The sequence below is a fragment of the Acomys minous genome, assembly GCF_964271855.1.
Source record: "Acomys minous genome assembly, chromosome: 16".
Classification (NCBI taxonomy): domain Eukaryota; kingdom Metazoa; phylum Chordata; class Mammalia; order Rodentia; family Muridae; genus Acomys; species Acomys minous.
In genome coordinates this window covers 62,456,513-62,484,501 of record NC_140498.1, presented here as the reverse complement: position 1 = coordinate 62,484,501, position 27,989 = coordinate 62,456,513, and the positions used below count along the sequence as shown (strand labels likewise).

At 42.0% G+C, this 27,989-nt stretch overlaps 3 protein-coding genes across 3 annotated transcripts in view; 2 read left to right on the top strand and 1 right to left on the bottom strand.

Moving 5' to 3' along the window:
• LOC311587537 (uncharacterized protein) overlaps positions 1-27,989 on the bottom strand; it is a 494,998-nt gene that overhangs the window by 146,753 nt on the left and 320,256 nt on the right. The window lies entirely within an intron of this gene.
• LOC311587533 (uncharacterized protein) overlaps positions 1-27,989 on the top strand; it is a 428,822-nt gene that overhangs the window by 184,207 nt on the left and 216,626 nt on the right. The window lies entirely within an intron of this gene.
• Positions 315-27,989, top strand: LOC311586317 (vomeronasal type-2 receptor 116-like; the record flags this gene model as incomplete). Its single annotated transcript, XM_084762286.1, has 7 exons — positions 315-484; positions 14,619-14,876; positions 17,640-17,931; positions 18,320-19,135; positions 21,278-21,505; positions 23,121-23,244; positions 27,078-27,989. 7 exons carry the CDS (start codon positions 315-317, stop codon positions 27,980-27,982), a joined length of 2,793 nt encoding a protein of 930 aa, XP_084618412.1. The 3' UTR covers positions 27,983-27,989.

Genomic DNA, 27,989 nt, shown 5'->3' with positions numbered 1-27,989 from the left:
TCACCTGGCCTCACTGCTTGGCTTAGCAAATGGTGATTAGTGACAGTAGCCAGTTCTGCCTCCTTGAGTCTACCCAGAAGGCTGCCCTACTGGTTCTGTTTTCTGCCAGTCCTGGCTGCAGCCACTGTTTGCTGGCCCATTGCCGAGCATTTCCACCCAACAGACTGCTGATGCCAGTCCGCATCCGCCTCAACCTTCCCTAGCTCTGAGAAGGTGTTTAGCCCACATGGCAGTAGGCATTCCTTAGGCTGGCACATATTCCCACAGAACACAACAGCTTGTGCTCCTTTCCACTGCATCTGGCCTAGACTCACATGGGCTGCCACACTGGGCCAGCCCACTGCTTTGGACTTCTGCTCACTCTGTGTGACAGTGATTTGTCTTCCCGAGAAGCATGGTCAAGAGGACCTCAGCCATTCCCAGGTTTCAACCACCTGCCTGGTGCAGAAGGGGCCAACCCTTGGTGCTATGCTTGGGAGATAAGGTAGCTGTTATGTACTGAGGCTTAGTTCTGTGCTCTCTCTCTCTCTCTCTCTCTCTCTCTCTCTCTCTCTCTCTCTCTCTCTCATTTTTTATAATTCCTTTTAAAAGTTTATTTCTAAGGCTGTTTAATTCTACGTCCATTTAACAAGACATCATCAATCAATTTTCAGAGCCATGTTATAGGTGAATCCATCACAGTTCATTTGTGGCATATATATTTATATTGTTACACATAAATAAAATAAACTGCATACAGCAAGAAGAACCACAAAATAATCAGGAATGATATAGATGTTACATTCAGGGTATTTTGGCTAATTGTATTTGGCGACTTTGCAGAAACATCTTTCCTATCTTGGTGAATTTAAAATTCTGAATAAAAATCAATATCTATCATATCTCATCTTTATCAACTTAAAACATCTATCTATCTAGACCTAAAAACACTGTAGCCCCTAAACAACTAAACTTAAATAAAAAGGCTAATCTATCTGGTCTTCAACCTCATCAGAGGCTTGAGAAGGAATAAAACTTAATTATCTGAGTAAATGAGAAGATAAGATTAGCAGCTCCCAAAATGAAAAAATTGAGCTGAAAGGAAAGAGGGGGATATAGAAATATATAGTAATGACAGGATAAAAAGTAAGTTATTGAATTTACTCAGCAACCCAAGGACTTAATTGTTGCTCACAAATAAGATTGTTTTTAATGTATTGGTATAAAATTTCGTATATCGATGCAAAGTAAGTTTAATGTTGATACATTGGTTTAGAATTCAAATTTAAGATTGTTCTCTACATACAGTATATATATATATACTCCAATATGAGATATTGAATCCATACAACTCAATTATAATACAAAGTTTACTTCCAATCCCTGGAAAGTGCTATTGTAGGCTGTTTAGGATAATTAAGTAATACAAACTAATTGTTAGTTGAACAAATCATGGTCATGTCAATTCTAGTCTATTTTTTATCACAAGAATATTCATGCTAGGGGTAACAGATTGATATGATCCTATAGACAGATAAGGAAAAACAGTTAGATAAGGTCTTAAAAAGCCTCAGTGACCTGTAGATTATGTCATTTAAAGATGCTTTTAATATTTTAAAGACTATTTGACAGTAAGAGAGGTTAACTCCTGGCAACACACTGCCTACCTCAAAGAAGATGATGAACACCAAAGAACCTCCTTATGGAGAGGGCTTCAAATTCTGCAAACAAGCCACTGGGTAAAATGTCCTTGTTTCTGCCACAGACAGAATTCTGCCTAAAATGGGCAAGACTGGATGCAGGCTGAGTTGACAGCCAAACTCTGCCAAGACAGGGTAAGCAAGTCTTCAAAAGATCCTGCCTCACAAATATGTCTGTCAATTATACCCGGCCAGATGGGTGAAGATGATACTCCAACATTATAGAGAGTTTCAGGTGACTGTTCAGGCAGCCCTGCTCTCTCTTAAAGGGACCAGGCCTCCCTCAAATAGCCAATATTTGCCACAGAGTAGCATGCATCTCTAGAAAAATGTTTTTCCTGCTTTCTGCCCAAGACTTTTGGTCTGATGTCTGAATCTTCCCACTGTTGTTGCATATAAGGTAGAACTGGAGTACTGACCAGATCAACTATCCCCCAGGTCTAGATCCAGGGCACTGAGTTGACTCCAAAATCCATGTGGTCTGTGAATGGTTGGAATGAGTGAAGGGGCCAGTCCTGCTTATCCAATGCTGCAGGATCTCCATAACACAGGGAAACAAGAAGATAGCTGTGAGGAATACCAGTGAGGACTTAACATAGATGGTGTCACAGAACCAGAGTCCTTGAACCAGACCAATGGCTCATTGTAATGAATATTGACAAGTGAAGATATGTGAACAGATGGATGTACTGTAGAACACACTGACATACTACTTTCATGATGAGATGTTTTCTTGTGTGTGTGTGTGTGTGTGTGTGTGTGTGTGTGTGTGTGTGTGCTTGTGTGTGTGTGTATGTGTGTGTGTTTTATTTTGGGGTGACTGCAAGAGCAATGGGTTGAAATGAAGGGATGGGGGATATATGGATCTGGGGTGCATGATTTGAAACTCAGAGAATCACAAAAAAATCTTGAGGTACAGAAAGTTCACATATTAATGTTAAAAATCTGGAGATAAGATTTATATCTTAGCAAAAATAGTAGGCAGTGAAATGAAACCAAGAATCTGTTCTGTTTTGCTGACTTTTCTCTATCACAGAGTCGGGTGGCTCTCCTGACACAGAGTGTAGAGAAAACTTTAAAAACACACATGGTATATACTCACTTATAAGTGGATATTAGCCTAACACAGATGTCCTCTGAAAGATTCTATCCAGTGGGGGAGTAGGACTGATACTGAGACTCACAGATGGAGGCTAGGCTGAGTGCTGAGGTTGTATGGAAGAGTAAGGTGACAGAAGGACCCAGAGGGGGTCAGGAGTGTCACAAGGAGACAATCAAGGCCAATGGCCCTGCACAAACTGATGCACCAACCAAGGACACTGCAAGCAGAGAACTTAGACCCTGTTCAGAGGTAGCCAATGGACAGCTCATTCTCCATGTGTATGTGTGTGGGCAGAGTGGGGACTGCCTTTGACATGAACTCTGGTTCCCAAGATTTAATCGCTGCCCCTTAGCATGTGGTCTTGAGGGCACACAGAGGAAGGGGATGCAGACTATTCTGATAAGACCTGATAGGCTTAGGTCAGAAGGTGGGAGAAGAGGGCCCTTCCTGTCAGAGATATAGGGAAGGGGAATAGGGCAGAAGAGGGAGGGAGGGTGGCAACAGAAGGTAAGAGTGAGACAACAGTCAGGATGTAATGTGAATTAATAATGGTGGTGATGATGATAATGATGATCATAATAATAGTAGTTATAACAACATGTCTAGGTCTAAAAAAGGTAGGGCAACAACCTAATTCCAGAGCCAGTTTTTCACTAAAGAGAACAGCGAAAACAATTTTCACATTACCTACATTCAAAAGACATTTGATTTTCCACTAAACAATACCGTGCCCAGATATTAAAATCTGGTTACATGATCTAAGCCATATAAAGTTGTAAACAGAGCTTAATGAGCCATTCTTGCAGGACCTAAAACATAGGAGTATTGAGGGTCATGCGTAGTTTGAAGGTGACAGTACTAAGATTTCAGTGGACCTAAGATTTCAACAGAATTCATGAAATATTAAGCCAGAGGTTATTTGTGAAATATTTTGGTAAAACATTCTTTTTATTTCGCTGGTGTCCTGAGAAATTAAGTGAGGCAGAAGTTATTTGACAAAATATTGATTGTTTTATACATATTACTGATTCGCTCAGGACTACAGTGAAAAAGAGCAACAAGTGCTGTAAAAGTAATGGTAAGCTTGTAATTTTTAGAGAAAACATCACTGGATAGTTCCAGGTGACAATAATATGCTGAAAGAGACAGAAATTTTCAAGGAGATTATTACCACTAAACAAGAAGTCCTTTCTCTGCATTGGAAGCCTAGGGAGGTACTCTAAGGGAAGACACCATCCAGCTAAGACTGCACCTTTTGGAGGGGTCTGAAAAGTGATTCTTAATCACAGGAAGAAACCTCATAGGGAACCTGCTACAAATGTGATCTAAGCGTGTCATTTTCCATCCCAATTTAGAAGCCAAACTTGGTGGAATTACCCATGTTGTACTTGGAACATCATAGGGGAGGGGAATAAGGGGAAAATGGGAGGGAGGGAAGAATGGGCGGATACAAGGGATTGGATAATCATTGAGATGTAACAAGAATAAATTTATAAAGGAGGAGAAAAAAAGGTTCTATATTTAAATTAGTGCTACACACATATGTGTATACACATAGACTAATTCTTAAATAATATTTAGTTTGTGTTACATTTAACCAATTTAATGTAGTTACCAATAAATCTTTTATTGTAGACATTTTAAAAACAAAGAATCAGACTCTGAAGCCAATTTTTAAAGAAATATTAAAACACATTAATTTCTTCCCATTGAAGAAAGATTGATGGGAAAGTTTTAGAATAAGGGCAGTTTTACAGGGGTTAGTCAATATAGAGCCATGAAGGAAAAGGAGAGGTAGCTGAGAGGCAGGACCACCTGGGATAGGCAGAGACAAAGTAGAAACTATATCTAAATTTCAAAATTTTCAACCTTGCTACAGTGATTGACCTTTAGAAATACTGATCACTTCTTCATAGCATCAAGCATTATCCTAAAACTAAAAAAAAGTTAAAAATGATTTCACAAGTCAGCTCTTAAGTCTGCTCTGAGGTCCTGATCAATCAGTAGCAGTCTGAGTAAAACAAGATTTTTGTCATCTGCTTAAATATTTACTAAGATGAAGGCTCAAAGATTTGGTCAGTACCCAAGTATTTTCAGCTGTGCCTGACTGGACATTTTTTTTGTTAGATGATTCTAATAAAGATCTTGCTTTGCTGGACTCTTGGAGTGCTTTACTGTTTCAGAATCCAACATTGTGACTTATTACAAAATGTAACTGGGAAGTGGCCACTGCAAGAGGTGTACAAAAAACAAAACATATATTGTGATTTTAATGACTGAGAGTCTTAATATGACAAATGGATGAGGTAGAAAATGATCATATGTACTTATCTGTAATATCCTTTTGTTACAACTTTATAACTGTAGCTGCAAAGAGAAGAATACTGATCCGCAGGACAAGACAGATACAAGGCTAATGTGATTTTTGAATGGAAGATGCTAGAAACAGTAGTCACCCATTCCCCCTCTTGAAAAAGCAGTCTATCAAATATTTTAAGTGTGGTTTTTTTTTTTTTTGTGTGTGTGTAATACAGCTACGTCTTTTTAAAAATCTCCTGTTCAACCTACATTTCACAACACCAATCCAAAACAAGCAAGGTGTGTTTTGATGACCTGCAGCTCTGGCTCAGACTATGGAACTCTCCAAAGTCACTGTGGACCATTAGGAAATAACAAAGGTTGGGGAAGAAGTTCACAACCAAACATGTTTTTCATCCCTGAAATTAATCCATGTAATGATAATTAGTCCACCAACCAGTCCAGCTGGTCAGTTATTGGGGGATCGAGGGGGGTCGCAACCTGTACATAAAGACATGGGCGGGAGAGAGACAGTAGCTCAAGCGAACAATTGCTTGTCAAGAGCTCGTTTATTAAAGGTAAGGGCAGGCTTTTTAAAACCTGCTTTAGGGCGGGCGGGGTACGCAAGGGAGTAGTGGAAAAGTACAAAATCTTCTGGGTTGAGCCCCGGGAACATTTGCAAGGGGAGGGGTCTTCCAGGTGAGACAAAGCAGGATGTCTCTGTGAATATCTTAGGATCAGATCGCTGTCTTCTCAGGACTAAGCCGGATGCCTTGCATACCTAATGAGTGGCCCAGCAGGATGTTTGCTGCAAATACTGAATGGGTGGGGGTCGGCCTCAGGCCTTTTGGTCCCTGGCATCTTCACCCCTTTTGTTTACTTTGGCCTGAGGGAGACCTTACAGCCCAGCGAATGACCTTTAGGAGGTCACCAGTCATTGTTACAGGATGGCGGTATATTTAAGAATCACTAATGTCCAATGTTTCAGGACAACAGTTATTCTGGACCGGCCAAATTCCCAAGGAGAGGGGGCCTCGCGATGGCCTGAGCCTGCTAGAGGATCGATGCTCAATCTTACCACGCCTATGGTCTGTCCTCCCACCAAGGACCGACCGACGTCTGATAACCGAGGCTTATTCGAACGCTCCGTCTCTGACTTACCAGGCACTATCGCGGGTCAGGTCAAGGTGGGCTCAGGCCAAAAGATATAGGGGAGGGCTTGCACAGGTTTATCAAAGGCACCGAGGGCACAACCAATCTCACCATCCAGCATTCTGCATCCTCGGGAACTGCAAAGGCCGCCCATAGGAACTGCAAAGGCTGCCCATAGTTAACGTAGGTGTAGGTGAAATCTCCTGGATGGAAATAGAAGTCTCATTTGAGTCCTCAGTCTCCAGGCTGCGGTAGTGAACCTGGATATTCTTGGTGGCAGCTTCAACCTGACTTTTAACAAACCCTGTAAGACGGTTTAAAGTCCATGGGCCAAAGGATAATAGAAGGAGAACACCAACGAGGGGCCCGAGCAGGGTGAGGAGAAGGGTAGTAAGCCAGGGGGAGGCAAGGTTAGGGTTGGGGAAATTCCCCCTTTCAGAAAATTTAAAAATGAGTCGGGGTCATGAATAGTAAAACGGGGAAGAAGAATAACAAGGACACACCAGTCTTTGGAGGAAAGGAAGGTAGGGGCATAGACGATCGAGGTTAAACCAGAGGAACAAGCAAAATGGGTGTTATTTGGCGCGAGAATGTAGGGGAGGGAGAGGTCGGGAATGACAGTCTGGGCGCGAACGTCGCTGAGGGGAAGAGGTTGGGGGAGGGAGCATATGGGGACCCAGGAGGCAAGTACCTATGCCGGAAACAGGCTGGAGGGTAATGCGATTGTCGGGAGCTAAGCTGGTGAGGGTGGGGTAACATTAGTAAAGAGCAAGGTGGAAAGAAGAGCAATACCCTCGTAAAAGGGCGGGGAGGGGGAGAAACACATCCAACATTCAGGAAATGACAAGGAGGAGTCATTCTTTTTTTTTTTTTTTTTTTTTTTTTTAAGGCCCATATGGAGGCATTTGTCAACTGGGGAATGACATCAGCCGAACTGGGGGGGGGGGCCCACGGGGAGGGTAGGTCGGAAGGGAGGGGGTGGGAGGGGAGGGAGGCATGGGGGTGGCGGGTTTAGGCGGGGGGGGGGGGCGGGTCAGGAGCAGGAACGGGAACAGGATGATGGAAAATATGATTAGGCCCAACCACTGCAGCGCCCTTACTGGGTACCTTCTTTCAGGAGGTGTAACCTGAACGTAAGTTCAAAATCGTACTCTGATTTATAAACACGGAGGCCCCATTCAAATCCACGACCCGTCCAAATGGCACGTTTACCGGGCTCAGTGAAGCGAATGGTCAGGGGGTTGCACCAGCCATTGGTGACTGAACGAGCTACATTGCAAAGGTCTTTAAGGGTCCCAAGAAGAGGATGGCTTCCAGTACGTGTCGCCAGTGGTCTCACACCCCCAAGAGGCACAGTAAAAATCTTGGGCCCCACCACAGCGATGAGAGGGTCCCGGGAAAACATAGAGCCCTCCGGCCCAAGCAATCCCATCTTGGTGTAAGGTTTTGTGGAGCATGATGCGCTCCAGGTCATTACAGCAGCCGGGACTGGGACCACCAACCGAGCGAGAGAAAAAAAATGTCTTCCACGCCCCAAGAAGAGGGGCCTCCCAGGGCCAGGGCACAGAGGTCAACCTGTAAATCGAGCCACTGGGGATTAATGCCCTGAGAGGAGGAGGAACTAACAATATCTCCCGCTTGGTTAATAATGACCCAGATAAAATTATAGATTGTATAAGGCTGAGGTTGGCGCAGAAATGCGGCGAGAATCACTTCAGGGAGGCAGAGGCAAAGGAGCGACGTGGTGAGTAGCAACGTGATGCATCGGCGGTATCTTTTTTATCCTAAAAAAGAGCACAATTACATCTTTTCCTCAGGGGAGTTCCCTGGGAGAGGGGGGTTAAAAGGTTTGACTAGGCGCTCAGGTAACCAGCGCGCATTTTGTTCTTTCTGATCATAAATGCAGGCATGACCTTTGCCCCAAATAAGGACTGGGTCGGGTCCATGCCATCGGTGGGTCAGTGGATCCTTCCACAGAGCCTTGGCATAGGTGGAGGAGGTGGAGGAGTGCCAAAGGCGATCGGCCGCCGAATGGCCAAGATCATCCTTTTGTAGAAAATTTAGGATGAACAATGCATGATTGAGAAGCAGGCGAGGCCCTGCTGTAGAGGGATATAGGATTCCTTTGGAAAACTGTAATTTATTAAGCATTGCTTTAAGTGTCTGATGGGCCCTCTCGACAATTCCTTGTCCTTGGGGATTGTAAGGTATCCCCGTAACATGTTTAATCTGTAGTTGGGCACAGAAGGACTTGAAGGCAGAGCTTGTATACCCAGGGCCGTTATTAGTCTTTAAGGTATAGGGTTTGGGGGCAACAGTAAGGCAATATAAAACATGATCAATAACATCTCTAGTAGCCTCTCCAGCGTGCGGAGAGGCGCAAATAAATCCACTAAAAGTATCTATAGACACATGAATATACTTAAGTTTCTTAAAAGAGGAGAAATGAGTAACATCCATTTGCCAGACCTGTCCAGGCATGAGGCCACGAGGGTTGACTCCCGTATGTGGCTCGGGAAGAAAGGTGACACATGCCTGGCATTCTTTAACAATAGCCCGGGCTTGTTCCCGAGTGATGGAGAACATGTGGCGGAGGCTTTGGGAATTAAGGTGGTGGAGGGCGTGAGCCTCCCTGGCCATAGCAACGGGGTCACTGGCGGATGGAACGGCCAGCCCTGAAAGCAGGGGGCGCGTGGCTGAGTCCACCTGGGCATTAAGTGTAGTCAGAGGCCCTGGCAGGGTAGAGTGAGCGCGAATATGACCAACGAAAAAAGGCTGAGAGCGCAAAAGAATAAGCTGTTGGATACGGGAGAAGAGAGGAGAGGCATTAGTAGCAGGCTTAATACGAGGAACCGTCTCGAGGAGTGGAACAGAGGATGCTACATAGGCACTATCAGTATATAGATTAAAGGGAGTATGGGGAAGCAATGTAAAGGCGTGTGCAACAGCTTCCAGCTCAACAAGCTGAGCAGAGGTATGGGGGGTTTGTTTTTGCAGGATAGCTCCGTCCACAGAAAGGGCAGCAACCCCGGTAGAGGAGCCATCAGTAAAAACCAGGGAAGCTTGGGGGAGGGGTCTGGAGCGGGTGACTCTCGGGAAGATGACAGGTTGTCGCTGCAGGAATTGAATTAGTTTATCTGGGGGATAATGATTATCTAATAGGCCGCAAAAAGAAATACAGGAGACCGCCCAATCATCTGAATTTTGAAAAAGCCACCTTATTTGTGTGGCCGAGTAAGGCGTGATAATAGAGTGAGGGTCCCTTCCGAAAAGCCTGGTGGCCGCTTCCCGCCCCTGTCGAATGAGAGACGCAACCAGAGTAGGATAGGTAGGAAGGACCTTAGTGGAGGAGGAGGGGAGATGAAGCCAAAAGAGAGGGGTCCGTTGCCAGAGCAGTCCTGTGGGGGCAAAGAGGGAAGGAAAAATTATGAGCGCGAAAGGCTGGGTAGGGTCATAATAGGAGATGGACTGGTGGAAGATGGCGTCTTCGACCTTTTGTAGGGCCACTGAAGCTTCAGCAGTGAGACTGCGTGGTGAAGAAGGGTCAGAGTTGCCTTTTAAAATATCAAAAAGGGGTTTAAGCTCTCCAGTAGTGAGCTTAAGGTAGGGGTGCAGCCAGTTTATGTCCCCCAAAAGCTGCTGGAAGTCATGAAGTGTTTTAAGGGTGTCTCGGCGGAGCTGGACCTTTTGGGTCCTGACTGAAGAGGTCCCAAGTTCATAGCCCAGAAAAAGAAAAGGGGGGTGTAGTTGTATTTTGTCTGGGGCAATTTTAAGTCCCAGATGACCCAAACTCTTAACAAGTTCCTGGGTGACGAGAGAGAGCTCAGCCGTGTTAGGGCCAGCAAGTAAGATGTCATCCATATAATGAATAATATATAAATGTGGGTACCTAAGGCGTAGCGGGTCAATGGCCTGGGCTACATATTTTTGACAAAGAGTGGGACTGTTGGCCATGCCCTGAGGAAGTACCCGCCATTGAAATCTGGGTGAGGGCCCAACATGATTAACAACAGGGAGGCTAAAGGCAAAACGTTTGGAATCGTCAGGGTGTAGGGGAATGCAAAAGAAGCAATCTTTAAGGTCGAGAACAAGTTTATGAAATCCTTTAGGGATAGCTACAGGAGAGGGGAGACCAGGCTGCAGAGCTCCCATGGGCATCATGGTCTTGTTAATTTCCCTGAGGTCCTGGAGGAGTCGCCAGGCACCATTCTTTTTTTGGATGACAAAAATGGGGGTGTTCCAGGGGGAAGTAGAGGGCTCAACATGGCCTGCATCAAGTTGCTCCTGCACCAGCCTTGAGGCTGCGGCCAGTTTACGGGAAGGAAGGGGCCACTGATCGATCCAGACAGGAGAATCAGTTCTCCAAGTAATTTTATCGGCCTGGAGTGCAGGGGGAGAAGTGGCCCTTATAAAAAATTTTGTTCATATCCCAGCCCTTGGCGACTAATCCTAGGCATAGGGACAATGGGCTCGAGACGCCCCTGTCCCAGCTTGCCGAGGCCCTGGCCTGGCAAATAGCCTTGATCTAAAAGCTGATGCGTGACAGGAGAGGAGGGGCTATAGATAAAGACCCCCATCTGAGAGAGTATGTCCCGGCCCCATAGATTAACGGGTAACCCGGGGACAATGAACGGTTGCACCGTCCCCGTCTGGCCATCAGGGTCAGTCCAGCGAAGGACCTTAGAACTTTGAAGGGTGTTGGTAGATATTCCGATGCCCTGAAGGTGAGTAAGGGAGGGCTGACAGGGCCAAGACGAGGGCCAAGAAGATTGGGACAGGACCGTCGAATCTGCCCCGGAATCAATGATGCCTTCAAAGGGGCGGCCATCAAGCCTTAGTGTAAGATGGGGTCTATCAGAAGTTAAGCGTTGGACCCAAAAAGCGGAGGGGGGCAGGGAGGGAGTCGGGGTGGCGGGAGGAGAGACAACAGAGTCAGCCAGGGTTAACGGAAGGGCCCAGGCCAGAATCTGACCAGGAGAGATGGAGAGAGGGCCCTGGGTAGCGGCGGCAAGGAGGAGCGTAGGAGAAGGGAGCGGGTGTTTTAAAACGAGGGGATAGATGAGTAGCCCGATAAGGGCAGAAGAGGCACGGCCGAGGACCAGGAGGGGAAGAGGGGGAGGGTTTCCAAAGAGGGCGACAGGCAAGGACAAGGTTCCATCCTCGGGCGTCAGTATTGTAGAGGTGGTGGCACGGAAGTCCAATCCTGTGGGGGAGGGCAAGGGGCCGCCGCTGGAATGGGAGGAGGTTGGGTTTGGGAGGTGGGGTAGGAGGTCTGTGGATGGAAGCGGGTCTGTAAATTGGGGGGAGCCTGTGACACCGGTCCCGATGCAGGCTGGAATTGGATAGGGTGAGGGGCCCGGGACTGGCCCCCAGAGGAGTTTCCCGAACGCGGGGGGAGAGGGTTACCCATGGCATCAACAGTGGAACGGCAGGTGTTCGCCCAATGACGACCTCTACGGCAACGAGGGCAGAGCGTAGTAGGGGGGGGCCGGGCCACAGGTCCCCGGGATCCAGTGGGTGGCGGAACGACCGGCGGCTGTCCAGCCTGTGAGGGTGGGCGGTTACGCTCATTTGGGCAGGCGCGGGCAAAATGTCCCGGTTGGCCGCACCGGTAACAGGAGGCCCCGCTAGGGAGGGCTCCGACGGCCATAATGGCCTTGGTAAACTTATCAGTTAAGGGATCAACCTCTCGGCAAAGCTGAATCATCTCATCAAGATCCCTGCCCTTATATTTGTGTCTAAGAACTGCCTTACAGGCTGAGTTGGCATTTTCAAAGGCCAATTGTGTAAGAAATTTACTGTCTGTCTGGCCAGGACCAAGGGATCTTTCTGAAGCCTCCAGGAGGCGCGCAGCGAAGTCGCTGAAGGGCTCCTGAGGTCCCTGAAGAATCTTGGTAATAGGGGACAGGGCGGAGCCCGTGGAAGCAATAGTTCTCCAAGCAGCGAGGGCGGCAGAACTAGAATGGGAAAGTAAGGAAAAGGGGAGTGCACGCTGTTTTTCGTCAGTGGCATATTTGCCCTGGCCAAGGAGTTTGTCAAGAGACCATTCACGGGTCTCGCGATGTCCCTGCTGTACGTTTTTTCGGATAAGGTCACGGCAACGATCAGCCCAGTCCGCCCTCCAAGAAAGGAACTGTCCTCGAGTGAGGACAGTCTGTGCAGTGGTGATCCACTCGTTGGGCGTTAGATGACCTCCATCTGCCAAATCATCAAGGAGGGAGAGTGTGAACGGCGCATTAGGTCCGTAACTACGGACAGCCGTGTTAAGTTTTTCTAGCTTTTTAAATTTGAGTTTATGATAAGCAGTGGGGGTAGGGTCAGGAGCCGTTCCACCACCTTTCTGTTCTCCCTCCGAACCTGAGGAATCATGCTCACTATCAGAATCTACAAGGGCCGCGGATGACTGGGAGGGTGTAGGGGCAGGTGGGTCTCCCAAAGCAGCGCCTGAATCAATGGCCTCAGTTTTCGCCCCGCTCAGGGCGGGCTGGCTCTGGGAACGGGTGACAGGGAAAATAAACGGAGCTGTGGAGGAAATGCGCGTTGTTAAAAGCGAAAGCCGTTGTTGAAGCTGAAGAATCTTCGTCGCATGGGAGATCTGGTGTTGGAGATGAGCCTCCGTCTGGCAAAAGCAGTTTGGGAGGGAACAAGGTGGCGGGAGCCGGGAGGCAGGGTAGGGCTTAGTAAGGGGAGGGGGAAGAGTGAGCAAGGTAGAGGAGGGAAAGGTTGGCGCCGCGCGGAGGAGGCCATCATCGGAATGATGTCGAGCAGCCTCCTCCTCAAGGGTGGCAGCAGCATCCGGATCCAAGGGCTCATCTGGGGCCTGAGAAAGGAAAATGGCGGAATGGCGGGAGGCGCGTGAAGGGGCGGCCGACGGAGAAGGAACAGGAGAGGCTGGCGGACCGGATCGGACAGAGGGTGCCCTTTTTGGGGGAAAAACAGGGGCACAAAGTGGTGAACACCCGCGTTCCATAGCGGAAATGGGGTCCTCATGGGTGGGAGGAAGCGACGGATAGAGACGGCGGGAGGAAGGGGAAGGCTTGGACGCAGGCGCAGGGGAAAGATTTTTTAAGGGCTCCGAGGATGTAGGAAGAGAGGAACCCTGCAAAGAGGAACAGGAAGGAACACGAGAAGGAGGGAGAGATTCGCGCAGGCAGAGTTCAGCCACGGAGAGGAGCTGCCTCTCTCCGCTTTCGTTTTCGCCGGACTCAATTATGTCCCGTATAAGGCCCCAATAAGAAAAAATACTGTTCGACACCGCTGTATTACCATCATTTTTAATAAGTGCATTAAGCTCACGCCCCACCTTCTGCCACTTTTCAGAATGAATAGTAGGTCCATCAATCATGAACCAGGGACAGGTCTGGTCAATAAAAACAAAAAACTCAATCAAATGTTTCTTTTTTACCCTAATACCTCTCTCTCTGAGTACGTCCTTTAAGCCTTTTATGAACTTTGCTTCCTTGGACAGCGAATGGCCCATTCTTGAGATATGCGAACGGATGACTCACCTAATGACGAAGCCGGCCAGGCGAGCTCGGCTGGTCATGAAAACTCCTGTGGACCGGTCCCTTAATCCGTTCGGGGAGAAACCCGCACCTCGAGTCCCTTCGTGGTCGCCAGATGAAATTAGTCCATGTAACGATAATTAGTCCACCAACCAGTCCAGCTGGTCAGTTATTGGGGGATCGAGGGGGGTCGCAACCTGTACATAAAGACATGGGCGGGAGAGAGACAGTAGCTCAAGCGAACAATTGCTTGTCAAGAGCTCGTTTATTAAAGGTAAGGGCAGGCTTTTTAAAACCTGCTTTAGGGCGGGCGGGGTACGCAAGGGAGTAGTGGAAAAGTACAAAATCTTCTGGGTTGAGCCCCGGGAACATTTGCAAGGGGAGGGGTCTTCCAGGTGAGACAAAGCAGGATGTCTCTGTGAATATCTTAGGATCAGATCGCTGTCTTCTCAGGACTAAGCCGGATGCCTTGCATACCTAATGAGTGGCCCAGCAGGATGTTTGCTGCAAATACTGAATGGGTGGGGGTCGGCCTCAGGCCTTTTGGTCCCTGGCACATCCCCATAGTGGAAACAGGTGCAGTGCTCCGGGGTGAGGCGATCCCCAGAGCACGTGTATGAGAAGGATGCAGAACAATGAAAAGCCAGCAAATGCAAGGCAACTCTGGTTACAGTTACAGAACTATCTTTGCACTGTGACTTGCCCTCAGTTGTCTGGGCTTTGCTTCAGTCTGTGCCCTGGATAAGAACTAGTGTATATGTTCAGGCTGAGAGCATGAAGCAACAGTAGGAAGCATCTGAAGAGTGCGAACTGTTCTCAGACATTGTTGAAGTCTGAGCCTGTTTCAGGATCTAAGTCTATATTCTCTTTGGATCAACTTAGATGCTGCACATCATCTCTGTCTAGTGAACATCCTGACATGGTTTTTCTCTTGTTTTGTCTCATCTTCCTCCTGAAGTCTGTGCTTACATCAACGGAGCCGAATCCCTATTACTGTTCCAAGTACTGGAAGCCCAGCACCTACAGGAAGGCAGACATAATTCTAGGTGCATTTATCCCCATTTACATCACCATGGAACTGACCCGAAAGATCAATATACGTTTTGACCAAAATCCATATGTTCTATGGGAAATCTTTATGTGAGTACTCGTGTGAATGTGCTAAGGATGTCATGACTACAAGACAGTTCATGCCCTGCTGTATGTATGGAATTCCATTGTGAATAATGAACTAGAGAGAAATATAAAAGACAGTGTCAATCATTCCTTCTTCTTTGTCTACAAACATTTCCATTTATCTTCCTTATACTTCTAGTCAGGAAGACATGAGTGAGAGAAACCACCAACTTTTGTATCTGCTCCATGGTGTAATTTCATGCTCAGTCTTATAAATGTTTTAACACATTAAGTCAAGTATGTCAAGGAAAATGTCTACTCTGCTCACTTTTGTTTGGGCATGTAAATTTTTTATGTTTGAAAACCTGTTTTTTTTTTCACAAACATGGAGAGTTTTTGCTAAAGTGAAATTGAATATCTCCACATCCTTAGTACAAATCTTAGCTTCTCCTGTTCTATATTCTCTGGCGTTAGTCTCTTTACAGTATCTCAGAGTTTGGACACTGTGTTTACAATTAAAATTATTTATTTTAATTAATTATTTAATTAATTAAATTGTTTTTATGTATATATTTATTTAATAAATTATTTATTTAATTAATAAGGCAAGGAGCATACCATAACACCAAAGCTGGAAAACGTAGGCAAAAAGTCAGAGACATTCCCAGGAATGACTATTAGAAAGCTCACAGGAACTCTAAGTTTCTCCACCATAATATATATGCAGAAGCCCTAAGTCAGAGCCCTACAGGTCCCATAATTCCTAGTCTGTGGGCAGTGTTCTCACGGTGTCTCTGTACCTCTGGTTCTTCTGATCCTTCCTCCCCCTCATCACAGAACTCCACAGTTGTGCCTCACGTGTAGCTGTGGGATTCTGCATCTTCTCTCGTTAGTTGCTGGATGAAGTCTCTCTGATCCATGATGATGATTGTGCTAGAATCCAGTCCCAGACCTCACTGGACACAGGACAAACTGTAGTTTAAATGTTTGTGGCTGAGTTGATATCCCAACCCTCCATTTAAGAACTGGCCTTGGTATAGAAGATGGTAGATTCAGGGTTTGTGTATTTCTAGTAGCATTAGTAGTGTTACTAGAAGAATTTTCAAGGGTTAATCTAGTAGATTCCGTGGAGTTTAAATTGCAAGAGATTTTAATCTGTTTATCAATGATTATGTGATAAAAATTGCATAAGAATTAACATAGGTGCTCCAAAATTTCCACAGTAATGTATGTAGTCATTTTTTTTATATTCCCAGGAAAGAAAAATACAGAAAATATTGTAGGTACTGTTCTATATTTTAGAGAGCCTCCAAACTAACTTCATAGGGACTCCACTGTTTTGCTTTCCCCTAAATTCAAATATATGCCAATATTTGTTCTTATTTTTGTTACTGCAGAAGTTGAAATCTCATAAAACTTTTAAATTCAAAGGTAGATTGGAGACAGGTGTGGCTAGGAATGGGGTTTCCAGGACAGGATTGTGGTTATAGTAGTGAAATCTTGAAGGAAAACATTTGAACTGTGGGACATTTCTGAGGCAAGTAAGGAACTTCTTGCTATGATTGTTAAGGATATTGAATCCCTTTAAAATATTTCTCAGTCATTTGTATTTCATCTTTTCTAAACTCTTGATTATCTTCCATGGGTTTTAAATTAGGTTTTGCTTTCTCTAGTTTCAAGTCAACCTTTCTTTATAGGGCACTGGGGCATCTGTTAGCTGTTATCTCAACTTATCTGGCTTGGGATCAGGTGAGAATGTTTGAGACGCAGTCGTGAGGCTACTTACTGATGATGTGTGAATGAGAATTTCTAGATTGTCAGAGTTTTTTTAAAGCCTCTTAAGACAATAATGAACCCTTTCAGGAGTTGACTGGTTCTTACTGCCCAACCTCACAAGATATCCTGGCCTCAGATGTCTGTGACAGAATTCCTTTAGTAATTCTAGGTGGTAGGTGATGGTGGTTAAATAGTGCGGGGTGGTGCTGCATGTGGGATGCCATCAGGGATCCAGAGGCATGAAGAGGATGTGGATCCACTAGACCTGGATAACATACTATAGTAACCCAGACTGTGTCTATTGCGACCTGAATCAGGATCCTCCACAAGACCAGGAAGTATTCATGACAGTGAGTCATTTATCAAGCCTCTGGGATACTATTTTACACAGGTTTGTTTGTTTTTATTTTGTGTATTTGCTTAACTTCTTGAATATGTGTACATGCCACATGTGTGCCTGGTGCTCACAGATGACAGAAGGAGACCTTATGACCTGTGTACACTGAGGACAGATGCTAACTTTCCTTCAAGGAGTGTCAATGTGGCTAGATGCCTGGCCATCTGTCTATGCCACAAAGCAACACTTTAATGCTAGAAGTGCATATAAACAAACTTGTTACAATTTTTATAAGTGACTATGAAATTGAATGATTGCAAAATAAAGGCACATGAAGCTCATATTTACATTCCTGACGAACATCTTAGTGACTCTTCAGTGTCAAAATACAGGAACAGAAAACAGCATTAGCACTCCCACACTCAATGGTTATTGGACACAGACAAATGACACTTGAATTCACAAATGCACTGCAAGAAAACAATTACTAGACACAATTCAATTTCTGAATTCAGGAGTGAGACCGGGGATGTTCCTGAGTTGTTGTGTCTCAACCACACAAGCTTTACATGTCTAGGAGAAACCAAGCTAAGACCTCTATTTTACTAAATTTGATAAAAAGTTTGGGGAAAAAATGGACTGGCTGTACTCATCACTCTGTTCCTCTGGTTTAGGTTCAGATGGAAAAACTATCACTATATGCTGACCTTATACTTTGCCATTGAGGAGATCAATAAGGACTCACACCTGCTTCCCAATGTGACCTTGGGTTTCCACCTCTACAATGCTTTTATTTCTAACCTAAAAACCTTGGAGGGGCCTCTGATGTGGCTGACTGGAAGGAGTGAGTATATCTGTAACTACAACTGCAAAACTCAACACAAAGCTCTAGGAGTTCTTTCAGGAATCATGCCTGAATTCTCTGCTGCAATTGGAACACTTTTGGAGCTCTACAAAGTCCCACAAGTAAGTTAGGAAAGTATTTTTTCCATAATCACATAGCAAATCTGACCAATAAAAAACAGATATGTGGTTTCTATTTACTGTAGTCAGATTTAACATAACAGAGAATGAATTGTCTTGATATGGCAATAATTAACAGTGTAAAGAGCATGATGAAAAGCATGAGAGTTAAACTCTGAGTATTTCTAAGCCATCACTTAGTAGTAATTATGATTCTATCTCCAAATACTGGAAAATATAGTGTGGATTCTCAGGCTGCACTTGCTCATAGGTCAAAGTCTACTGCACAGATATGTAACTAATCAAGCTACATGTAAACATGTCATAATTCATACAGGGTGACAACTCCTAATACATAGACACTCATAATCACCTCTTTTTGCTTCTTTAGGTCACATATGGACCTTTTGATACTGTGCTAAGTGACAAAGGTACATTCCCATCCCTTTATCAGGTGTCTCCTAAAGACAGAGCTCTAACCCAAGCTGTCATCTCTTTACTGCTACACTTTGGCTGGAAGTGGGTGGGGCTTTTTGTGGCTGATGATCTGAAAGGAAAGGAGTTCCTTTCTCAGCTGGAAGGTGAGATAACTTCAGAAGATATCTGTGTGGCTTTTACACTAATAATCCCAGTTAATTGGAACTTTGCGGAAAAACATAGAGCTGCTATTGCGAACTTGAACCAATACACAGAAGTAAATGTAGAGGTATTCTATGGTGATGTCGATGACCTTCTTTTTTTCTGCCTTCAAAATAACTTATTTTTAACAGGAAGGAAAGTGTGGATCATGGCAAAGCAACACTTTACACATTTAGAGACTATATTCAATGAAAAGAATGATCGGATAAACATTTTCAGAGGAAGCTTGTCCTTTTCAAAGAAGAGAATGATTCCTGGCCTCAAGAAGTATCTTGAGGCTCTTACACCATCCCAGTACCCAGGAGATTTATATTTCAATAAATTCTGGGTTGACCATTTTTATTGTTCTCCTCCTGATTTGCTATGTGGAAATCTTAGACCCTGTCCATCAAACATTTCTCTAAAGAGTAAGCAAGAAAAACATGATGTGATGACCATTTCTGAGCCCAGCTATTCCATATGGAATGCAGTGTATGCAGTGGCCCATGCCCTCCATAAAATGATGTTGTACAAAACAGAACTGGGCTCTCATGAAGACATAAACAACAGCCAGCTTCTCCCATGGCAGGTAAGCCTCCCTCATAAGCAAGGGAAGCATCAGTAACGTAAATTATTAGTATGTAATTTACTGTGGTCAAGGAATTAACACATTTTCATCTTATATATTAAAGGTATAAATTAATATGGAAAAGGGTTCTCTCCCTGTGTATGTGTATATATCTGTAATTATCTTAGATGCATTTGGGACTAAAAGCAGATTTGAAGACATTACATTTGAATGAATTTCAACAATTTTTCCAAGTGTGGTAAAATTTTGTAAGACATAAATATAATCAATGCCAAAATATTGGAAGTTCAATAAACAAAATTTGTATATTTTCTTGGAGTATGTCCATTGCCATCAGATATAGATATATTGATTATGTCCAAAGCTTCTATTTCACATAAAATGCAATCTGTAGCTTATAACATGAGACCATGCTTAGAACCTTTTGTGAAAAAAAGGAGCCTGTTCTAGAGTCATAAGTAAGTGAAGAGTAATTGCCTTTACAAATTATTCTCAATTAGGTAAAATGAAGGAAAACCAAGACTGTGCTTACATTATTAAATGTTAAAACACAGACAGTACTAATGAGCCTAGGCCATATCTTCATGTATTCATAATAAATGGACATGTTTGGGGCTTAAAACAATAACATATAAACCTAGAACACATTTAAACATATGAGCTCCAAGAATCACTTTCAAATAAGGTATCATTAAGAATATTGAAGAACAGCCCAATTGAACTTTTAATTTAATCAAAGATAGATGAATACAAAATAAATTTGAGATATATAGTGTAATATGTAATTTTGAATAATGGAAAGCAATAACGTTTGACATATATATTGAATCACTTTGTGAACATGACTTCCCAGAGATGTGATATTAGGACAGTTAGTGTGTCCCTTTTATGAATAATTAAGAACAGTTCTATAATAACAGGAGTTGTAATTAGGTAAAACAACATTTATTCTCAGAAGTTGAATTATTAAGCCATGGTATTAAGTTAGGTATGTAATTACAGCATGTTGGGGCAAGGGATGACTCAGCAGTTAAGAGCATTTGCTACTCTTGCATAGGACATGAGTTAGGTTGTAAGTACACACATTATGGCACACAGTTGCCATTAAATCCAGTTACAAGGAACGTGGCATACACGGCTGCCCCATGTGTTTACAAGGCACACACTCTGTATACATATGTACATACATTGGGGCAGTAAACAAATTAAAAATAACACAAATATATGGGCCACAGATTTCTCAGTGGTGAGGAATACTCGCTGCACTTTGGAAGTCCCAGGTTCTATTCCTGATACACAGATAAAATGTTACAACTGTCTGTAACTACACTTTGGGGAGATATGCATTCTTCTGGCCTGCAAAGGGTCCAGGCATGTCTGTAGTCCACACACACACATGCAGGAAGAACATTCTTTAAAAAAAATGGAATAAATTAATCTAAAATAAAAGGCAATGTTTTTAAACCTCAATTTAAAGCACAGAAAACTTAGATATAATTTTGTCTCACATAGTGTGCATATCAAAGTTGAAAGCCAAATGTGACCCAAACCAAATCAAAGAGAAAAGAAGGAAGTCTGTGGTTCTCTTTTCAGTTGAGTACAATTGTCATGCATGTTTTGTACATATTTAATATACATTTACCTGACTTTGAAGCTTTACTTAAACTCCTACTAATATCACATCAAGTAACTCTCTATATCTGCATAACTAGCTATACCTGTCTATCTAACTAAAAATATACACATATGTTCATTGTGTGGCATAAAATGGACATGTCTTACTACTTATGTATGTACAGCAATAATGCTGTATATATTTTTACTCAATTTTTATGCTAAAATAGGAAAACATTTTCTGGTGTTAGGGAAAGGCACAGGACATTTTTCCAACTAAGAATGTGCTCCACACTATGCTAGGTTCCAGACCTTAGAGAACATATCTACTTGTGCTCAGTAATTCTTGCATTCCTATCATGGGGAGAAATGTTCATTTCAGTAAGAGAATTGAGGAGACGCCTAAAGAAACTAAGACTTTTCAAAAAGAAAGCCATGTCAGAGAGAGATAAAATAAAAAAAATTATAAAAGAGCATCCACTTGTAATTTGTATGAACCACTCCTATCCAAATGATGTCTCTCTTCAGCTGCACCACTTTCTGAGGACAATCCAAGTTACAAACGCTGCTGGAGATGAAATAAACTTTGATAAGAATAATAATATTATGGAAAAATATAATATACAGAACTTTATGGAATTTACTAATTATACCTCATTACTAGTTAAAGTAGGAGAGTTTGTCTCTAAGAATCCACAAGACCAAGACTTTTTCATCAACGAAGTTCTTATTAAATGGCCAAGCAACTTCAATCAGGTCTGGAAATTTTCAATATTTAACTTGTAGAGAAATTTTGTAAAGGGTTATTAAAATTGATTGGTATCTTTTGGATATTTTTAAATAATTATTATATTTTAAGTTCTTGGCTTTATTGTGATTGTGAGCGCGTGTGTGTTAATGCTCATGCATGTGAGCACATGTTACTGTTAAGGACACAGACAATACTGGTTATCTTCTACAGTTGCTCTCCCATTCATTTCCAAACAGGCTATCTCTCTGAAAGCCTTGCTTTATGATTTTGCTGTACTCAGTGGACAGCATTACCTAGGCTCTCTCTCTCTATCTTCATGATCACAAAGTTTGGATGGCAGATATGCTTTTTGTCTACACCCAGCTTTTGTTTCCATCCCTTCTGGATGATCAAACTCAGATTTTCATGCTTCTTTGGCAAGCATGTTAAATACTAAACCTTCTCTTTATTTGTGTTGGATGACTGTAAATCAGAAATAAACCATTAGAATGATGTTAATTGAATTTGAATGTGTGTGTTCATTAATGATGCAGTGAATAAGTGCTTATGGTTATATATAGGTGTGTGTTCTTATGTATATACATACACATGTACACAAACATATTCATATTATTCATATATTGGTATTATACATGCATGCTGATGCTAAGTTAATCATTCCATTTCCACAACTCAACTCAAACATATCAATATTTTTATTATGTTGTGAGTTAGCATAAACAAGAAATAAATTATGTATTTTTGACAAGGCATTTGTGTGAGAAATGTATATGAGCTGCCCAACATCTGTGTTAGGAACTGTCCTGAGTTTTTCTCTGTAAGAGCAGCATGGATTTTTAACAGTTGAGCCTGCTCTCCAGCCCCATCTTCCTGTTAATCTGTAGATATTTAGGGTACAGAAACTGAATCTAAATCAAGGCAGAAAAGAGATCCAAGGAAAGAAAGAAAAATGCCTGTCCTTCACAATTTCTAAAATATAACAAACTAAAGTTGTGTTAGAAGTTTAGTAGTTTATGTGATTAACTAAGAATGCAATTGGTGAAAATCCTAAGTGATGGCATCACTAATATTTGAATGAAAAGGCATGGAACTATTCTTAGCATTTAGAGTCCAGGTCGAAAGTCACAGCTTTGGTTCATAAGTCAGTGTCTACAAAATATCAACATGGACTATATTAGGAGAAGCAGTGACCATCCAGACACAGTATCTTTCATGAAAACATTGGACTTCCTCCTGCACCTGAATCAGATGCATGAGTGTTACGATGTGATTGGAACTATAAAGGCAGAAACGGATGAGGCAAGAGTGACTAGGTTTCCGGGTGACAACCCAACTGTTCCCATTCCATGACCATACAACGAGGAGTTCTGGCTTGCTGCCTCACAGCAGAGAATACATGAATATTCTACATGGTTCACACACACTATGCTGATGTGAGTCACAATTTGGTTGCTATAAAGGAGTGTTGAACATTAAGCATTGGGAAGCTGACTAACTACAAATGTACATTCTATACGCCCATGTAAGAACCTCACAGTTCCTTAGGATATGTACATAGCTTAAAATATTTTTAAATAATGTGCAATATTATTATGACCAGTTTTTTTGTGTTACCCTCAGACTCCTCAATCTGTATGTACACAGAGCTGTGCTCCAGGATTCTGGAAAGTTCTACAAGAAGGAAGACCTGTCTGCTGTTTTTCTTGTATATTTTGTCCAGAGGGGCACATTTCCAACCAGACAGGTTCAAAATATTACTGTTCCTCTAACTGCTTCAGAATGTAGGAGAAAACTAAGAAATAACTTTGTTGTCATAATGCAGGGCTGTTCTCCATGTCTCTTTCACTCATCCCCATATCCATTAGTAATCACTGCAGATGCCATGTGATGAGTTAAGATTTGAGTGGAAGTTCTCATGCTATTGTGACATATGCACCCTCCTTCTAGAATATGATTTTCCTGCAAGAAATTGTAATCTCAAATCTTGCAGTAATAATATAGGCTGCCCATTAAATGTGAGAGCTCCAAGCATCCAGGATCACTTTGTATCTTGAATAAACAAGGCTAATAACTCTTTCCTGAAAACAAAAAGCCAAGGACAAGGAAATGTGGGACTTTTCTTTTAACACAATAAAACTGGTATTACATTTACAACATTTACAATTCTCATTTTGCATATCAAGAACAGTAGGAAATATACTGCTTTGTAAATTAATATATGCCTGCCTGTAGATCTTTGTGGTCAACCATGAGATAACATATACAAGTAATATTATATGGGCTGAGAATGTTTATTGATGAATACAAACACACACCCAAACACAGACATATACACACATACACACAAAACAGAAATACAATATTTAATTCAATGAGACCATGAATTTTGTAACAAGTATAAGGCATAACAAGAAGAGGGAAAAGAAGATAATTATGTTATAATTTAAAACTTTTAAAAACCTATTAAAAATCAAAAACAGAAGGAAAATACAACATTCTAATACTGACGACAATTTACTATTTAAATAGTATCTTTAAAAAGGCCAACCCTTAAACAACTATATAACAAAAACAGAACTCTATTGCAGACAACGAAAAGTTGAAAGATTGATTAAATATTTTTATTTTCTATAATATCTAATGCCATTATACATTAAATTCCTTGCAAAGTGCTATGTTATTGTCACCATTGTAAAGGAATTAACCTTTGTTTCCAATTACAAAGAATAATTAACAGATAGCTACAGGTAAAAATAAGATTTTAAAAATATAACTTATTTTTCATAGTGTATCTTATCTTCTTTCTGACTGTACTCCCCCTCTATCTGTGTGTATGTTTGTGTGTGTGCCATATGGACATGAGAGGACATCACTATAGATCTGTGTTCACTTTTTTGCCCTTGGCATATGTTTGGTATTACAAGAAGATCGTGTTGTAACTCCCATTCTCCATACAGCAGTCTAAGGACTGTGCTGATTCTTAAAGTATATCTTACATTACATATTTGGGTTTCTTGGATTTCCTTTCATTTTATTTTGGAATATTAGCATAATTGTTTTATTTCTCATTTTCTTTCCTTCTATGCATTTTCTCCAAGATATGTACTCACATTTGAGGATTTGGAGCTTAGATATTAAAGAATATGTGATATTTGTCTTTGATTCTGGGCTTAATCATGCAATATGATCTTTTCTAGTTTTATACGTGAATCCACAGAGGTCAGAATTTTATTTATTTACACATTAGAAAGATTGGCTATAGATCTTTTTGCAATATATGGACGAACTCTGCTGTAACTTTATCTAGACACAGACTTTTAGAAACCTTTAATCCCTTCTTTCTTTTTTTGGTAGGGAGATTTTCTTATTGTTTGAATTTCCTCATTGGTCTGTTATGTCTATTTAGGTTTTTTGAAATAATGTTTGAGTTATGTTTTCCTGAGCAATTCTTAAATTTATACATTTCCTGTACATTTTAAGCTTGCTGGAATACATTTTTCTCTTATTTAAATGTTTTATTAAAATATGCTGAACTTAGTTTCTGTATTAATGTGTTATTGCCATTATTGATTCTGTTTATTTGAATCCTCTATTTCTTTCCTTGGGTCACTTGAGCCAAGGGTCTGTCAGTGTTGTTTATCTTCACAAAGAACCTGCTCTTAATTTGTTTAATTATTGTATTGTTTTCTTAGTTTCTGTTTTATTGATTTCTACTCCCATCTTGTTACTTTTTCATATATTATTAATTGATTATTTATGTATAATTGCAGTGTCTCCTCTCTCCTCTACTCCAAGGCCCTTCCCTTCACCTCACCTCTCAACCCAGTGCGCCTCTCTTCCCTTTCCTCTCAGAAAGTAAAAGCCTCCCATAGAGACCAACCAGCCTTGACATATAGAGCTGCAGTAGGCTATGCACATCTTCTCCTATGGAGGATACACAAGATGGTCCAGTTAGTGTAAAGGAATTAAATAGCAGTCAAAATAGTCAGAGACAGACCCTGTTCCTGTTGTTAGGTGTCCCCCACGAAAACTAAGCTAAACAACTGTTCCATATGGTTAGAAAGCCAAGGTCCATGCCATGCATGATCTCTGATGGGTTTTTCATTCTCTGTGCACCTGTGCCAGGGGCATCTTTGGAGAGCTTCCCCAGAGTGAAGAAAAGAGTCAGAGGGTCTTTGCTAACAGAGTGGTCCTCAGAGAGTATAAGGGGGAGAGGGGAGGTCTAAGCATGATGGTTAGGGGAATCTCACAACTTACTACTAAAAATTAGGCCTTTTGTGAGTTACATTATAGAAGTCAGGCTGTTTCTATGTCTCTGGCTGACTAGCAACTAGGTCCTTCTTTACTTATACAAGTTTCACAAAAAGGCAGGCTAATCATTATTCAAGCTGCAGATAGCAAGTATTTAATTTTTTATTACATATCCAGGGTTACAATTTCATTTAAAGTTATAAAATACAAACATAACAGATTTATTATTATTATTATTATTATTATTATTATTATTATTACTGCTATGATTCTAGTTTATAAATCTAAACAATGTCTCCACCAAGAAAAACACATTTAATATATAACATCCAGCTTTAAGCCTGACTATGTTTATTCTATAAGAGCACTCTAAACAAAAAGTACCCAAACAAGTCTTTTTATGAATAGTCAATACTAATAACTAACTCCTTTTACTCTTTGTATATTTATTTATGCTATAAAGTATGAAAGATTTTTTTAGTTAAGCTATCTTATTTACTGAGATTTATTCCTTGAGGAGTGTACATTGTATTACTTACTACTTTAAACTGCTTTTCCAGAGAGCTGTAAGCCTATAATAAAGGGAAACATTAAATCTATAACCTAACCTAAAATTAGAACAATTCCCCCAATTATTTATGAATTAATATAGAAAGAAAAGGTGTCCTGTACTGAGTCAAAGGATGTCAAAGAGTATAAAAATTTATTTGGAATTTCTTCACCTGAGAAATATTGGTCTGAGCTTATAGCTGCAATTTGTTGATGAAAGTGTTGCATCCTCATTGTCAAATCAGGATTATTTCCTAGGCCAAGGATATGCGATCTAACTTGTTCCCACCATACCTGAGGAGAATTATGCAGAAGTGGGTTAGCAAATTTCAACTTAATCCATGAGCAACAAAAAAATAAAATAAAATAAAAACTTAGTAGATCTTACGGTGGTAGAATCAGCGATGTGTATTTTGATATGCTGATGTGAACAAAAAACATTGTACACATATTTAGAAGCTCAAAGAATGAATAAAATTAAATAAATGTAAAATATCTTTATGGATTCCATGACAATTTTCTTTATCCGTATAGAGTAATAAGGATTTCACTTTCACTGCCTTACAAAAACAAGAATAAACTTGTGAGCAGAAGGCCTATTCTCAGGTAAACACGATGAATAATACAAATAGGATTTATAAATATTTCATGTTCTTGGAACTATCAAGAAATAGAATATTCCAGGCTACCCACATTGAAAAATAGTCTTCATGAGTTGAATATGAAATGGATAAATAATTGTGCAACCTGAAATGTTGACTCACTTCCTTCCCACAGATCAGCAGGAGTGCATCCCTTGCCAAAGTCAAGAGTACCCAAACCCTGAGAGAAACCACTGCCTGCCCAAGTCAATTATCTTCCTGTCCTTCGAGGATCCTCTGGGCATGGCTCTAGCCTGCACAGCTCTGTGCTTCTGTGTCATCACAGCCATAGTGTTGGGGATCTTTCTCAAGCACCAAGACTCACCCATTGTTAAGGCCAACAACAGAACTCTCAGCTACATCCTGCTCATCTCCATCCTCCTCTGCTTCCTCTGTCCCTTTCTCTTCATTGGCCACCCAAACACAGCCTCCTGTATACTGCAACAAATTACATTTGCTCTTGTGTTCACACTGGCTCTTTCCACTGTTTTGGCCAAAACTATAACTGTAATTATGGCTTTTCGGGTCATGAAACCAGGAAGGACAATGAGAAGGTTGTTTGTTTCAGGCATCTATAACTCTGTCATCCCCATCTGTCTCCTGATCCAATTTATTCTCTGTGGAGTCTGGCTGGGAACTTCACCTCCCTATATCGACACAGATGTACACTCAGAACATGCTCATGTCATCCTTTTATGCAACAAGGGCTCAGTTACTGCTTTCTACTGTGTTCTAGGATACTTAGGGATCCTGGCTTTAGGGAGTTACACTGTGGCTTTCCTGGTGAGGAATCTCCCTGACACTTTCAATGAAGCCAAGTTCCTGACATTCAGCATGCTGCTGTTCATGAGTGTTTGGGTCACCTTCCTCCCTGTCTACCACAGCACCAAGGGCAAAGCCATGGTAGCTGTGGAAATCTTCTCCATCTTGTCTTCCAGTGCAGGGCTGCTAGGGTGCATCTTTTTCCCAAAGTGCTACATTATTCTCCTAAGACCTGATAAAATCTCATTGAGATGTTTAAAAACAAAAGGCATCATATAAGAAAATG